Below are 12,451 nucleotides of genomic sequence, written 5' to 3'. Positions count from 1 at the left end.
CAGTGTTATGTAAATGATGACACTACCCTTAAAGATGTGTCATTATATGCTAAAGTTGCATGCCTTTTTTTTAATCATTTACGTTCATAAAAAACCAAAATGTAGTCGGCGGTGCTTGCGAAACTTAAATGAAGAACTTCAATTTACAAGAAAAAGAACTTCACTGCATTGCATTTTAATACGTATCACTTGCTGGTAAGCATATCCAATTTAACTTGTTCAATTTGTTTCCTAAATTGTAATGAAGGCAGTGCAACTTTAGTGTGTCATGAGCTCTATATATCTTCTGCTTCCTCTTGAAACATTATTCTAAAATGTGATGCTACAAAAAGAAAAACAAAAAAGCCAACTATAATAACCACTTGTGAATCCCTAGAAGCTTCTACCGTTCTACTCAAATTTTGAAAATAACCTATATGAGTCGTCTTGTACCCCCACTTACTAATAATATAACCTCATGCCCTGTTCTTCAACACAAGTCTATAGTTGGAAAGCGTAGTCTTTTGTCTGGAAGCCAAGAGAATGGCGAATAGTCTTTGTCACATTCAGACCAAGGCCTAAAAGCGCAGAGAGCGAGAGAGATTCTATAGATTCATGTGAAGTGGAGCAGAACATTAGACAATGATGATCCAATCAATAAGACACATGTCGCCCTCTCATGGGGAGTCTTTTGCCCCCTTATAAACCCCAGAGGCATACATAACACCCTGACGCTGTGATAGCCTTCACCTCAGCTCTAAACTCCTTCCCTTCAATTACTCGCCTCAACCAGCTATACTACTTTCTTTCCCTCCTCTCCTTTTCTCTCGTTCAATTCAAATCTTCCAAGTCCCTTAATTATTGTTCTTCTCATTCTCTGAAGCTAATGGCGATATTTCATGTGTCATTTTCCATTTTTACTGCAATCACATTCCTTCTATTAAGTCTTCAGAGCTCAAATGGAAGGAAACATTTCTACAAGCAAAAGAAAAGTCATAAAGAGAGTGGAAACTACATCTCTCAGCCCCCTCAGCTCTCCCCTGCTGATCCTCCAACAGCTAGTGATAACTTCTATAATTCGAGTTCGGAGCCTTGTGTTTTTGATGTGAGGTCTTTCGGGGCTGCTGGCGATGGATCCACCGATGACACCCAAGCCTTTCGAGCGGCTTGGAAGGCTGCGTGTGCCGCTGAATCCAGCATACTTCTTGTGCCATCAGATGGCGACTTCATGATCACTTCGACAATCTTTTCAGGGCCATGCAAGCCCGGGTTTGTGTTTCAGGTAAGCATATAGACTTTAACTCCCTCAGCAATGCCTCATTCTCTCTCTCAGATTGAACTGAGTTCTTATAGTAGCTGTACTAGTATAGGTGGATGGAGTGCTGATGCCCCCTGATGGTCCTGACTGCTGGCCAGCATCTGATAGCAAGCGCCAGTGGCTTGTGTTCTATAAACTCGATGGGATGACTCTGAGGGGAGAAGGAACCATCGAAGGCAATGGCGAAGATTGGTGGAATCTCCCATGTAAACCTCACAGAGTATGTCACACTCTTGATCTCATGTAAATTATGTAAGTAGGAGTTTAGCCTCATGGTGAACCAATGCTGTAATCTAATACCAAATCAGGGGCCACTTGGTACTACATTGCCTGGACCTTGCGATAGCCCAGCGGTAAGCACCGATTTCAGTAAGATTTTTTTCTGTTTCTTTGGACCTTTCCAATCATATTGGGTTTCATTCTAACAGTGTAAGAAATCCTTAAACTTTTCGTTTTTCTTTTCCTTTTTACAGTTGATTAGGTTCTTCATGAGCAGTAATCTCACTGTTAAGGACCTACGGATCGAGAACAGCCCTCAATTCCATATCAAATTTGATGGAGAGTTGGTGGATGACCCCTTTTGTTGGAATGCCTATGGGAGCATGGAGACACTAACAATTCCACCTATCTCTTGCTTGCAGGAAGGGGAGCCTCAGTCCGTCAAAGAGAACCTTGGATTAGTTTGCTGAACTTATTAGTGCTTCAGCTACAGCAATTTAGAGACACAATAACATGGACAGAGCTCAAGACCCATATGGTCAACCCTTTATTTTTTTCATATGTGTGACTATTGTGGGGATTTAGTCATGCTTGGGAGCCCTCATGGAGTTTGTTTTCATGTATTGATTGGAATATATTATGTATGGGCTTACTGCAAAGTGTCATGAGTTCAGGTAGTTCGAGCAGCAAATATTTGTGCACCTGTCGAAGGTGCAAAGAAAAGTAGAGAAAAGTAGAAGCAACTTCAATCCTCCTATCACAACCCCCAAAAGGAGACTAGCTAGAAGATGTTACTTGGGTTCCTTGGCCTTACACAAGTATACAAGATCTATCCAACGTATAGCCGATGTAGGACTCCCGCACGGATCCTCACATACTCCTTCCAAGTCCTGACATCATCGTCTAAAGGTCCAAATCCATTGAAATCTAATCAAAAACACCACAATCAGTTCGTGATTAGCTCTCGTGAATCCATACTATAGTGTCCCCCAGCCCACATAGGTCATTTGTCACAACCCAGGACCTAATCTAAAAAGATTAGCTGAAATGTGTTATTTGGGTTTCTTGGCTCTGTCAAGTACCTAATATCTACTCGGTGCATAGTCGATGTGGGATTACACACACAACCATGCATAAATAAATAGTAAATAAATAAATAATAAATTAAGATAATAAATAAATATAACTGAAATAAAATAATATTAGCCCTGTAACTGGGCTTGGTCTTAGGCACAGTTCCTTTTAAACCCAAACTGGACTTGGGCCGAGTCAAAGAAAAAGGATATTGGGGCTATGGGCATGATTGTAAACCCAATATATAAGTTACTGGGCTTGAATAGAAACAAGCCCAGTGACTGAATCAGGGCAAGGGCATGTTCCATAAATTAATTAAGTTCTGGGCCTGAATGCAAATGGGCCCGGTAACTGAATCAGACCAGGGGCCTGATCCAGAATTAAATAAATTTTTGGCCTAAATGTAAATGAGCCCAGACCTACATCAGAAAACTGACTAGACCAGAATCAGAAATTGGGTCAGGCTTGAACTAGAGATTAGGTCAGACCTGAACCAAAAATTGATTAGACCTGAATCAAAAATTTGACTAGACCTAAACTAGAAATTTTGGTCAGACCCAAACCAAAAATTTGGTTAGACTGAATCAAAAATCAGAACTTTGGGTCAGACTTGAACTAGAAAATTGGTTAGACCTGAATTAGAAATTTGACTAGACCAGAACCAGAACTTTGGGTTAAACCTGAACCAAGAAATTGGTTAGACTTGAATCAGAAATTTGACTAGACTTAAACCATAAATTGAAATTGAACCAGGTTAGTAATCTGGAAATGAAATTGAGTCCTGTGGATGGGCTGTAAATGGGTTAATTAAGAAAAGAGTATAAATAAATAGAAATTGAATGTGCAAGTGACATGTAATTTGATGATATTATTAGGTGTTGGAGAATTATCATCCGAACCTAGGATTTGGTGGGCAAATTGAAGTAAGTAACCCTGACACTGATCTTAAAGTTTTCAAATCACTGTTTGATTATAATTATGAAAATATATTTGTTATGATATATTTTCTCAAAATTAGAATCAAGTATATGATTGCATGTGATTCATGAATTTGATTAAATAGCATCCTTCATAAATATTTAAATTCTGATTATGATAAACTGCATGAAAAATGATATTTGAGGCATGTTTATGCATTTTAAATTATATGATGTCATTTATCATTTTCCAACCATTTATGATGATTATAATTTATGAAAGAAAAAGAATATAATTTATGAACTCTCGGATAGCTATGCCTGCCTCTAGAAATAGAGGCCAGTCGACATCCTGGAGCTAGCATCCAATGAATATGGCCCTCTGCCAACGGGTTAAAGTTGGTAATGAAAATGAATGAGTTATGAAACTCGTCGACTGCGATTAACAGGCCATGTCATGAGATTATAGTGACCATAGCAGCACATCCGTTTGAGAGCATGTTTTATAAAGTATAGATAGATGGCAACATTTTCATATGACTTGCATTATCATAATTATGAACTTTCATGGATGGAGCATGCATTACTTTATAACCTGATTTGTATATACAATCTATAAAATGATTTATTTTGCTATAATTGTTAACTTCTTAAATACTGCATTGGCATAATTATGCTTGATCCAATAAGATAGTACTTGGTTACTTACTGAGCCTTGTAGCTCATGTCATTCTATTTATCTTTTTCTTACAGATGACTAAGACTACTAGGAGCAGGGAGCTTGATGTTATTCAGGGTTGGAGTAATGGAAATTGATATGTAATATTCAAATTTTAGAAGCTATGTACTACTCCATATTGATGAAATATGGATGACATTTTATCAATAAGATTTGTTCACTATTGATATGAATTCTTAGAGTGGCTTTATGTTATTGTGAGCAAAAGTTTGCAATAGCACGGCCGTATCATGGTTCGGAATTAGGGCATGACATTCAAAGCCTGGATTCGGGGCGTGACAATATATATCTAAAACACTGTTTGTAGCTTATGTGCCAAAGGCCTTTAATGGAACAGTTGTCATCCGATGCAGCTGGAGGCATTAATTCATCCATTCTTTGACGATCTCTAGGGACCCAAATACCCGTCTGCCAAATGGTCGGTTTCTACCCCCGCTCTTTAGTCTTTAACTTCAAGCCTCATGGTTAAGTACTAAATGTTCCATCTGTGCCTGTCTTTTTGCCCTCTAGATAGTCATCGTTGCTTATTGACTACATTGAGCAGAGTTGAAGGGAGTTCCCATTGGAGATCGTAGCCAAGTTGATTCCAGAGCATGCAAGAAAGCAATGCGCCTTCCTATGAATGTAATTTGCAAGGCAAAAGAAAATGTGATCTAAGAATTTCTTATGTTAGTTGCACGCATGATCGTGTGAAACCTTCATTTCTTTCTTCTTGTTTCCATTGTACCATGGCTGCTGCCTAGTTCTCTAAAGCAGATTGGTGTCTGTTGCGGATCTCCCAAAACCTCGGTGGGTCTCTCCGCTAATCTTTGCTTTGATCCTCGCCTCATATTTCTAACGTTACTGAAGCAATACTTTTCCGCTTGGTTTATCAATTTGAGAAAAAAAAATACAAATCTTTTGTTAATGCAGTTCTTAGAAGGGTCCAATCTCTTTTATTAGTATTATTATTATTTTCTCTTGTTATCACAAGAACTCGAATGCTTGTCTTTTTCGTAATAGGTTCATTTCTTTCCATATTTAACTGCTTTGCTTCCTGTCTGAGGCCCTATCACTACAGTAAAAGCGGGAAAAGCCGACGCTAGGGGAAAGCGTCGGTAAATTCTGCTCCCGCGTCAAACTTTCCCAACGCTCTTGTTGAGCGTGGGTAATTTGAAGTAGTGGACGATGCTTAAAAGCGTCATCGTAGACCTAAAGCCAAATGACACTTTAAAGCATCGTTGTTTTTGGCCTAAGACGACGCGTATAAGCGTGGTTAATTGAAATGCTAAAAACGACGCTTATAAGCGTCACCGAAGCCCCCTTAAAACCCAGCGGCCGACCCCGAGCCTGCATACTTGCTCTAGCTACTCCCGAGCCCCCTCATTCTCCTATTCGGCGCTGCCCTTGTCTTCGTCTTCCTCGTCTCCGGCGCTGCCTTAGCCCTCATCTTCCTCCTCTCCGACGCGGACCGTCCGACTCCTACCTCCTCTCCTCCTCCTTCCTCTCCAGCGTCGACCGACCGACCCCAACGCGCTCTGCCTGAGGTAGTTTTCTCCTCCTCCCTCCTCTCCCTCTGTCTCGCTTGTTCTCCTCCTTCTCCTCCTCCTCTTCTTCGGGTATTCGTGGGTTTTTTTCCTTCTTTAATTTGTTCTCTTGCCCTCAAGCCTTGATCGAGCTTCGCCTTCGCCCGAGGATCTTCTCCTCCTCCCTCCTCTCCGGCATCGACCGATCGGCCCCAAGTCCCGATCGATCCAGGCCCGCCTCTGCCCAAGGATTTTTGCCTACAACATATTATATTCCAGGTTTATAGATATTTCTAATTTTACTGTAGATGCCTCTGATTTCAGCTTCCAGCTTTCATTATTGATTTATTATTGATTATATATTATTTTTAATCCATTTCAGCTTCCATTATTGATTTATTTCTTAAACAAAATCAATTATTTATTTACTGATTTCTTTTTTTTATTAAAAAAAAAGACTAACCCGAGAACCAAGCAAGACCAACCCAATCTTGATTGGATCAGGATGGGCCGGTTCCAACATAAATTGGTTCAATTTTCATGAGTTTGTTTTGGGGGGAATGACTAAGGTTAACTAAATGAGTTTAGAAGGAAAGATGGTCTTTCCGGCTGCTCCATGCCCAACAATCGATCCTCTCTAATGACCATTCCACTTCATCCAAATCCTTTGACAGGCCTTAAAATCTAAAATTTTAGTTCATCTCTACATTGCATCATAGCCAATTGTTTCGGTAACTGTTTAACAGCATCTTCAGTCAATTCTGTCATGCCCCGGATCGGGTCCGCGATACGGCCGTGCTACTGCAAGCTACTGCCCGCAATAACACGAAGCCTCATTACTAATAATTCATAAACAAAAGGATCATTTCATTTATGAAGTATTTCTCCAAAATGGAGCAGTACAGAGCCCTAAATTTGTGCATCCAAAATGGATTTCCCCACCCAAAAGTCTTCTAGCTCTCTGCTCCTAGCACCCTATATATCTGAAAGAAAAACAACAGAAGATATATATGAGCTATGTGGCTCAGTAAGTGACCATGTACTATCTTACCGAATCAAGCATAAGGGTTCATACGATTATCATCATTTAAAGGAGATAGCAGTTATAACAAAATACAACATTTCATAAGGAATATATTCAAAAACCCGTCATACAATATATGCTCTGGCCAGGCAAGTTCATAAATGTCACGGTCCGCCTGTGTGGGGCACGTGACCATCGGGCCCACATGAGGAGGAACACGGGGCTCCTCTGCCAGATGTTGTCCGGTTCCGGGGTCCGTACGCGTACGCCTGCGCCGCACTTAACCCCTCACTGATTTTGCTTCTCCCCAAAACGCATATGCAGGATTTGGAAACACCCACCTCATATGCCTCAAATATCATTTTCATGCAATATATCATAATCATAATTCATACCCAATCATATATTCATGAAGAAATACTATTTAACCAAATTCATGAATCACATACAATCATATGCTTGATCCTAATTTTGAGAAAATACACCATATCAAATACTATTTCATCATTTCATACTTACAACTTAAACAGTGATTTGCAATCAATAAGATTTGTGCAGGGTCACTTACCTCGGCTCGCTCTCGGAACTTTAATCTTGTCCTGATAAATTCTCTATACCTATTAAACATTTCAAAAAATATATTTTTCATTATTCATCAATTTTAAAACTCCAAATTAAACTTAATTAGATCTTAAATTCCAACCGGATAATTGAACTAAAATCCACTTATTTCCTATTTATTTCATTTTTATTTTTATTTTCATTTTTCCTTTCTTTTTCTTTTTCTTCTTCTTTCTTTCTTTTTTTTCTTTTTCTTCTTTTCTTCTCCTTTCTTTCTCTTTCCTTTTTCTTCTTTTCTTCTCATTCCCGAAGCTTCTCCCGACTCCTCTCTTCCTTCCATCGCGAAGAGAGGAGGGTGAGCTCGGGAGGGGTCGAGCCATGGCCGGTCGGCTCCCGCGACCGGCTCCTGCGGCCGTCACCCGCGGCCGAAGCCTGCGGCGCCCTCGGCTGCGCTCGCGGCCGACGCTCGACGCCCGCATCCTCGGCCGGCCTGCGGCCGAGGGTCGTGCCGGCGGCGCTCGCAGCCGAAGCCGGTGAGTCCTCGTTCCTTTTCTTCTCCATTCTTTCTTCCTTTCTTTCTTTCTTCCTTTCTTCCCTTCTTTTCTTTCCTCCCGTTTTCTTTCCTCCCTTCTTCTCTTCACCGAGACCTCCTATCCCACTGAAGAGGGAGGAGGGAACGGGGCTCCAGCCCGACTGCAGCCCCCTGCCGAGAGCCGGCAGCGGCTGCGGCCGAGAGCCGTGTACGGAGTCCCTTCTCTATTTGTTTATTTCGGTTCGGAAACGGAGAAGAGGAAAGAGGGCCTCCGTGCCGTGACCGAAGACGGCAGCACGGCCTTCTTGGCTCATACGTTCGACCATCCTCTAAAATCTTCTTCGTCTGAGTAAGAGAGAGGAAAGGAGAGATGGCTGAGCCTCTGGTTTCCAGGGTCGTCTCTCAGCTTGCCAACCTCCTCGCACAAGAAGCCGCTTTCTTAAGTGGGGTGAGGGATCAAGTCGAATGGGTTGAAACAGAACTCCATCTATTGCAAGGCTTCCTCAAAGATGCAGACTCCAGAAAAAAGAGAGGAGATGCAAGAATGGAGATCTGGATAAGGCAGATGAGAGGTGTAGCATATGAAGTGGAAGACATCATAGACAGGGTCAAGTTCATGGCTGAGAGGCAACGTCAGAGGAGAGGCTTCATGGGCACAATTTCAAGGTACTCTCACAAACCCTGTGAATTGATTACCCTACATAAAATTGGTTCTGAAATTGAAAAAATAAAGGAAAAGATCCAAAATATTTCCACGAGCAAAGATAGATATGGCATTGTTAATCTAGGTGAAAGTAGTGCAGTGGTTGAAATTTCGCAATCACTCAGAGAATCCTCTCCTCACTCTGATGATGATGACATTGAAGTTATAGGCTTCGAGAATGACAAGAAAGAATTAGTGAGTTAATTGCTTGATGGGAATGAGAAAGCACGATGTGTAATTTCTATAGTAGGTATGGGTGGGCTAGGCAAGACCACCCTGGCAAGAAAAGTGTATAATGACCCTGCAATTAGAGAACATTTCGATACCTTTGCTTGGGTTTCGGTTTCTCAGAGCTACCGAGGTATCGAGCTAGTGATGGACATCATGAAAAAAGTAATGGGAATCAAACAGAAGAAAGAAGACTTAGAGCAGCAGATGGGTGAAGAAGAAGTGAGAGAGAAGCTTCGTGATTTCCTAAGACAAAAAGTATTTGGTCGTGATGGATGATGTATGGAGAGTTGATGTTTGGAGAGAAATGATGGGAGTCTTTCATGATGAGAACAAAGGCAGCAGAATACTGCTTAATACACGTAACATTGAGGTTGCAAGAGATGCCGAGCCATGGATTCCTCCACATGAACTGCACCTTTTAGACGCCACGGAGAGTTGGAAACTCTTTCGTAAGAAGGCATTTCCACCAAATCAAGATGTCCCAACTGAGTTGGAGGCATTGGCCCAGAAGCTTGCAAAGAAGTGTGGTGGACTTCCTCTTGCACTGGTGGTGCTAGGGGGCCTTCTGTCAAGGAAAGATCATAGCTACGATACGTGGTTGAAAGTAGCTCAGAGCATGAACTGGGCATCTACTAGAGATGGGAAGGAATGCCACAATATATTGGGTTTAAGTTACACTGACTTGCCATATCCGTCAAAACCATGTTTTCTATACATCGCTGCGTTTCCAGAGGACTCCATTATCTCTGTTTCCTACTTACTTAGGTTGTGGGTCGCCGAAGGTTTGATACTGCAAGAGCAGCGACAGACAATGGAAGACACCGCAAGGGATTGGTTGGATGATTTGGTGCAGAGGTGCATGATCCAGGTTGTCGAGAGAAGCAAGGCTCGTGGGTGTGTTAAGCGCATATGCATCCATGATCTGTTACGCGACTTTGGCCTTGAAGAAGCCAAAAAGGAGGAATTTCTTCGTGTTTGCAGTAGCGAGGACATGGCAGTATCTGATCGTATATCGAGTCATCGTGCAACTTTCTACGATCATATAAATAATGATGTTGCTGTTTCCTCACTGCATCTCCGCACTTTACTGGGCTTCAGTTCAATTTTGAGTACTCGGGGAAGATTTTTGAATGGGTTAAACTTATTAAGGGTGCTGGATCTGGAGGGCGCAGAAGATTTGAAGGAGTTACCGAAACAGATCGGCAGCATGATTGATCTACGATACCTGGGATTGAGAAAAACTGGTTTGAAGAGATTATCATCCTCCATCCGACATCTCCTGAATCTGCAGACTCTGGATGTGAGACGTACATGCATTTATTGGCTTCCGAAATCATTTTGGAAAATCCGGACGTTGAGGCACGTATATATTAATACACTTATGTTTCTAAGCGCACCGATAAGTGGTGATCACAACAAGTTGCTGACTTTGCAAATTGAGGACTATGTAAAAAGTATGCTTATGATCAAATTTTTTAACATTCTGCTAAACAAAAGACCCCACAACAATTGGGTTACCCCACCAGGCTTTAGTGAAGAGGCGATGGATAGAACAAGTGGCAGAATGCTTGAAAAGTCTCTCGAAAAAGCAATCGAGAAATTGGCAACCTTATCGCCTTGCCTCTGGATTTTTCTCTAATCTCCGAAGACATTCTTTTCGCTCAGGCAACAAACCTGCACCAGCTCCGTTCATTGACACTGTATGGAACGATTGTTATTCAAACAACAGCAGCAGCTCACAGACAGCAGTCAATTCCCGCCAAACCTCACCAAGTTCGTATTATGGTTTTCTAAATTGGAGCAAGACCCAATGCCGGTGCTGGAGAAGCTGCCAAACCTCAGGCTTCTCAAACTGGCAGTAGATACATACATAGGGAAGAGCATGTTGTGTTCTCCTACTGGTGGCTTTCCTCGACTGCAACACTTGGAATTAGCCAAGGTAGGCAATTTAGAGGAATGGAGAGTGGAGGGTGTGGCGATGCCCAGCCTCACCCCCTTGACTATCATGAACTGCAAGAAGTTGAAGATGCTTCCTGAGGGATTGCAGCATGTGACCACACTTTGACAACTGAAGCTGATTGATATGCCCCGTGAGTTCAATGACAGGGTCAGAAATGAGGTCCAACACATTCCGTCCATTATTTTTGAATATGAGGTCGATGAGACAATACCATCCGTACCGGTAAGTCGCTCCCTCTCTCCTCCATTTTCTCTGTTATTTCCATCCCTCGAGATTCTACTAATGAAACAAACTTCTTGCATGATTGAATACTCTCAAAGCTTGTAATTGCGCGTGCGGGCCCTAAAATGAGACAATATCTGGTAGGGGAGCCCCATATTTCCTCCTCATATGGCCCCTACGTGGGCACTGGGTGCCTCACATGCCCCACACAGGTGGGGGGCGTGACATTTAAAAAATGAAAGATCCCACATCGGATAGACTTATTCTAGAGCCTGAGCATATGAAGCGGATGTCTCCAAATCCTGCAGACGCATTTTGGATGGAAAACAAAACTGGAGAGGAGTATGAGCAGCACGTGTACCGCATGCAGGCTCCAGAACCGGACAATATATGACAGGGGAGCCCCGTGTTCCCTCCTCATGTAGCCCTCATGTGGGCATTGGGTGCCTCACGTCCCTGCGTAGGCGGGGGCGTGACATTTGATATCAGAGCCGAGGACAGCTCTAGTCCGAAGGTGGATGAATGAAAGATCCCACATCGGCTAAATTCGTTTCAGAGCATGGGCATATGAGGCGAGCGTCTCCAAATTCTGCAAACGCGTTTTGGGTGGAAAACAAAATCGGGGAGGGGTCTGAGCGGCGCGTGTGCCGCATGCAGGCTCCGAAACCGGACAATATCTGGCAGAAGAGCCCCGTATTCTCTCCTTATGTGGCCCCCACGTAGGCATTAGGTGCTTCACGTGTTCCGTACAAGTGGGGGCGTGACACCTTATATCTGTTATGTCTATTATTCAGTATCTGACCTAATGCCACTAAGTTATGTGGGTATTGTCTGATGTTGAGCTTATTAAAAGTTCGTGAAAAGTAAATTTCTAAAAGACATTCATTGAGATTTAATGAAATAAGGCCTTTTTCCTATTTAATATTATGTTTATAAACTGCTATTTCGGTTTATCCTTTGCTTAGCATACTTGGACACTAATTTGTAATATTATGTTACTTTCAGGGTTAGTGTTGCTCACTATCTTTTTGCTTTGTTTTCTTTTTTTCCTATTTTCAGGTTCTGCATGGGGCTTGAGGAGTGCACGCATAAATTTTCTTCCGAGTTCCTAGAAGATATAATTTTCTTTATTATTTAGTTGGATTCTGTTAGCTTTATATTTGGTTTTGGCTACCAAAATATGTGCTGGAACATTGTGACTCTCTATTATCTTGGGATTATTGTTGTTGAGGATAAATTATTACTTACATTTTTCATTACCTAATATCCGTAAGATTATGTGAGTTTTGCTTTTAAATTGAATTTACTGAGATTTTATTGAGTTGGTTAATCAGGTAGCCTTCCATGCTTATAAGGTCCACCTTTCAGGCATACAGGGTTTGTCAGCTCCTAGTTTGGGAGTATAACAATGAACATCTCAAAATGGCTTTGATCTGGCATCCATAAAAATGGGTTTCGAAACATGTA

At 41.9% G+C, this 12,451-nt stretch overlaps 2 protein-coding genes across 3 annotated transcripts; both read left to right on the top strand.

The window, feature by feature from the left end:
• The first annotated feature begins 727 nt into the window (after window positions 1–727).
• Window positions 728–2,166, top strand: LOC120105531 (polygalacturonase At1g48100-like). Its single transcript, XM_039118098.1, has 4 exons — window positions 728–1,261; window positions 1,350–1,517; window positions 1,606–1,650; window positions 1,771–2,166. Exons 1-4 carry the CDS (start codon window positions 866–868, stop codon window positions 1,984–1,986), a joined length of 825 nt encoding a protein of 274 aa, XP_038974026.1. The 5' UTR covers window positions 728–865; the 3' UTR covers window positions 1,987–2,166.
• Window positions 2,167–7,623: 5,457 nt separating this feature from the next.
• LOC103696568 (putative disease resistance protein At1g50180) lies at window positions 7,624–12,248 on the top strand. Of its 2 annotated transcripts, none has more exons than XR_005507912.1 (2): window positions 7,624–7,869; window positions 12,044–12,248. XR_005507912.1 is itself a non-coding variant. In XM_039118095.1 (2 exons), the coding sequence occupies exons 1-2, from the start codon at window positions 8,239–8,241 to the stop codon at window positions 12,120–12,122; spliced, it is 375 nt and encodes a 124-aa protein (XP_038974023.1). In that variant the 5' UTR covers window positions 7,909–8,238; the 3' UTR covers window positions 12,123–12,248. The 2 variants fall into 2 exon arrangements, 1 of the variants encoding a protein (XP_038974023.1); XM_039118095.1 differs by lacking the exon at window positions 7,624–7,869 and adding an exon at window positions 7,909–8,534.
• The last annotated feature ends 203 nt before the right edge of the window (window positions 12,249–12,451 follow it).

This window comes from Phoenix dactylifera, unplaced genomic scaffold (genome assembly GCF_009389715.1).
Source record: "Phoenix dactylifera cultivar Barhee BC4 unplaced genomic scaffold, palm_55x_up_171113_PBpolish2nd_filt_p 000305F, whole genome shotgun sequence".
Lineage (NCBI taxonomy): Eukaryota > Viridiplantae > Streptophyta > Magnoliopsida > Arecales > Arecaceae > Phoenix > Phoenix dactylifera.
Note: the sequence above shows the minus strand (reverse complement) of the source record. Positions and strands in the feature narration are given on the sequence as shown.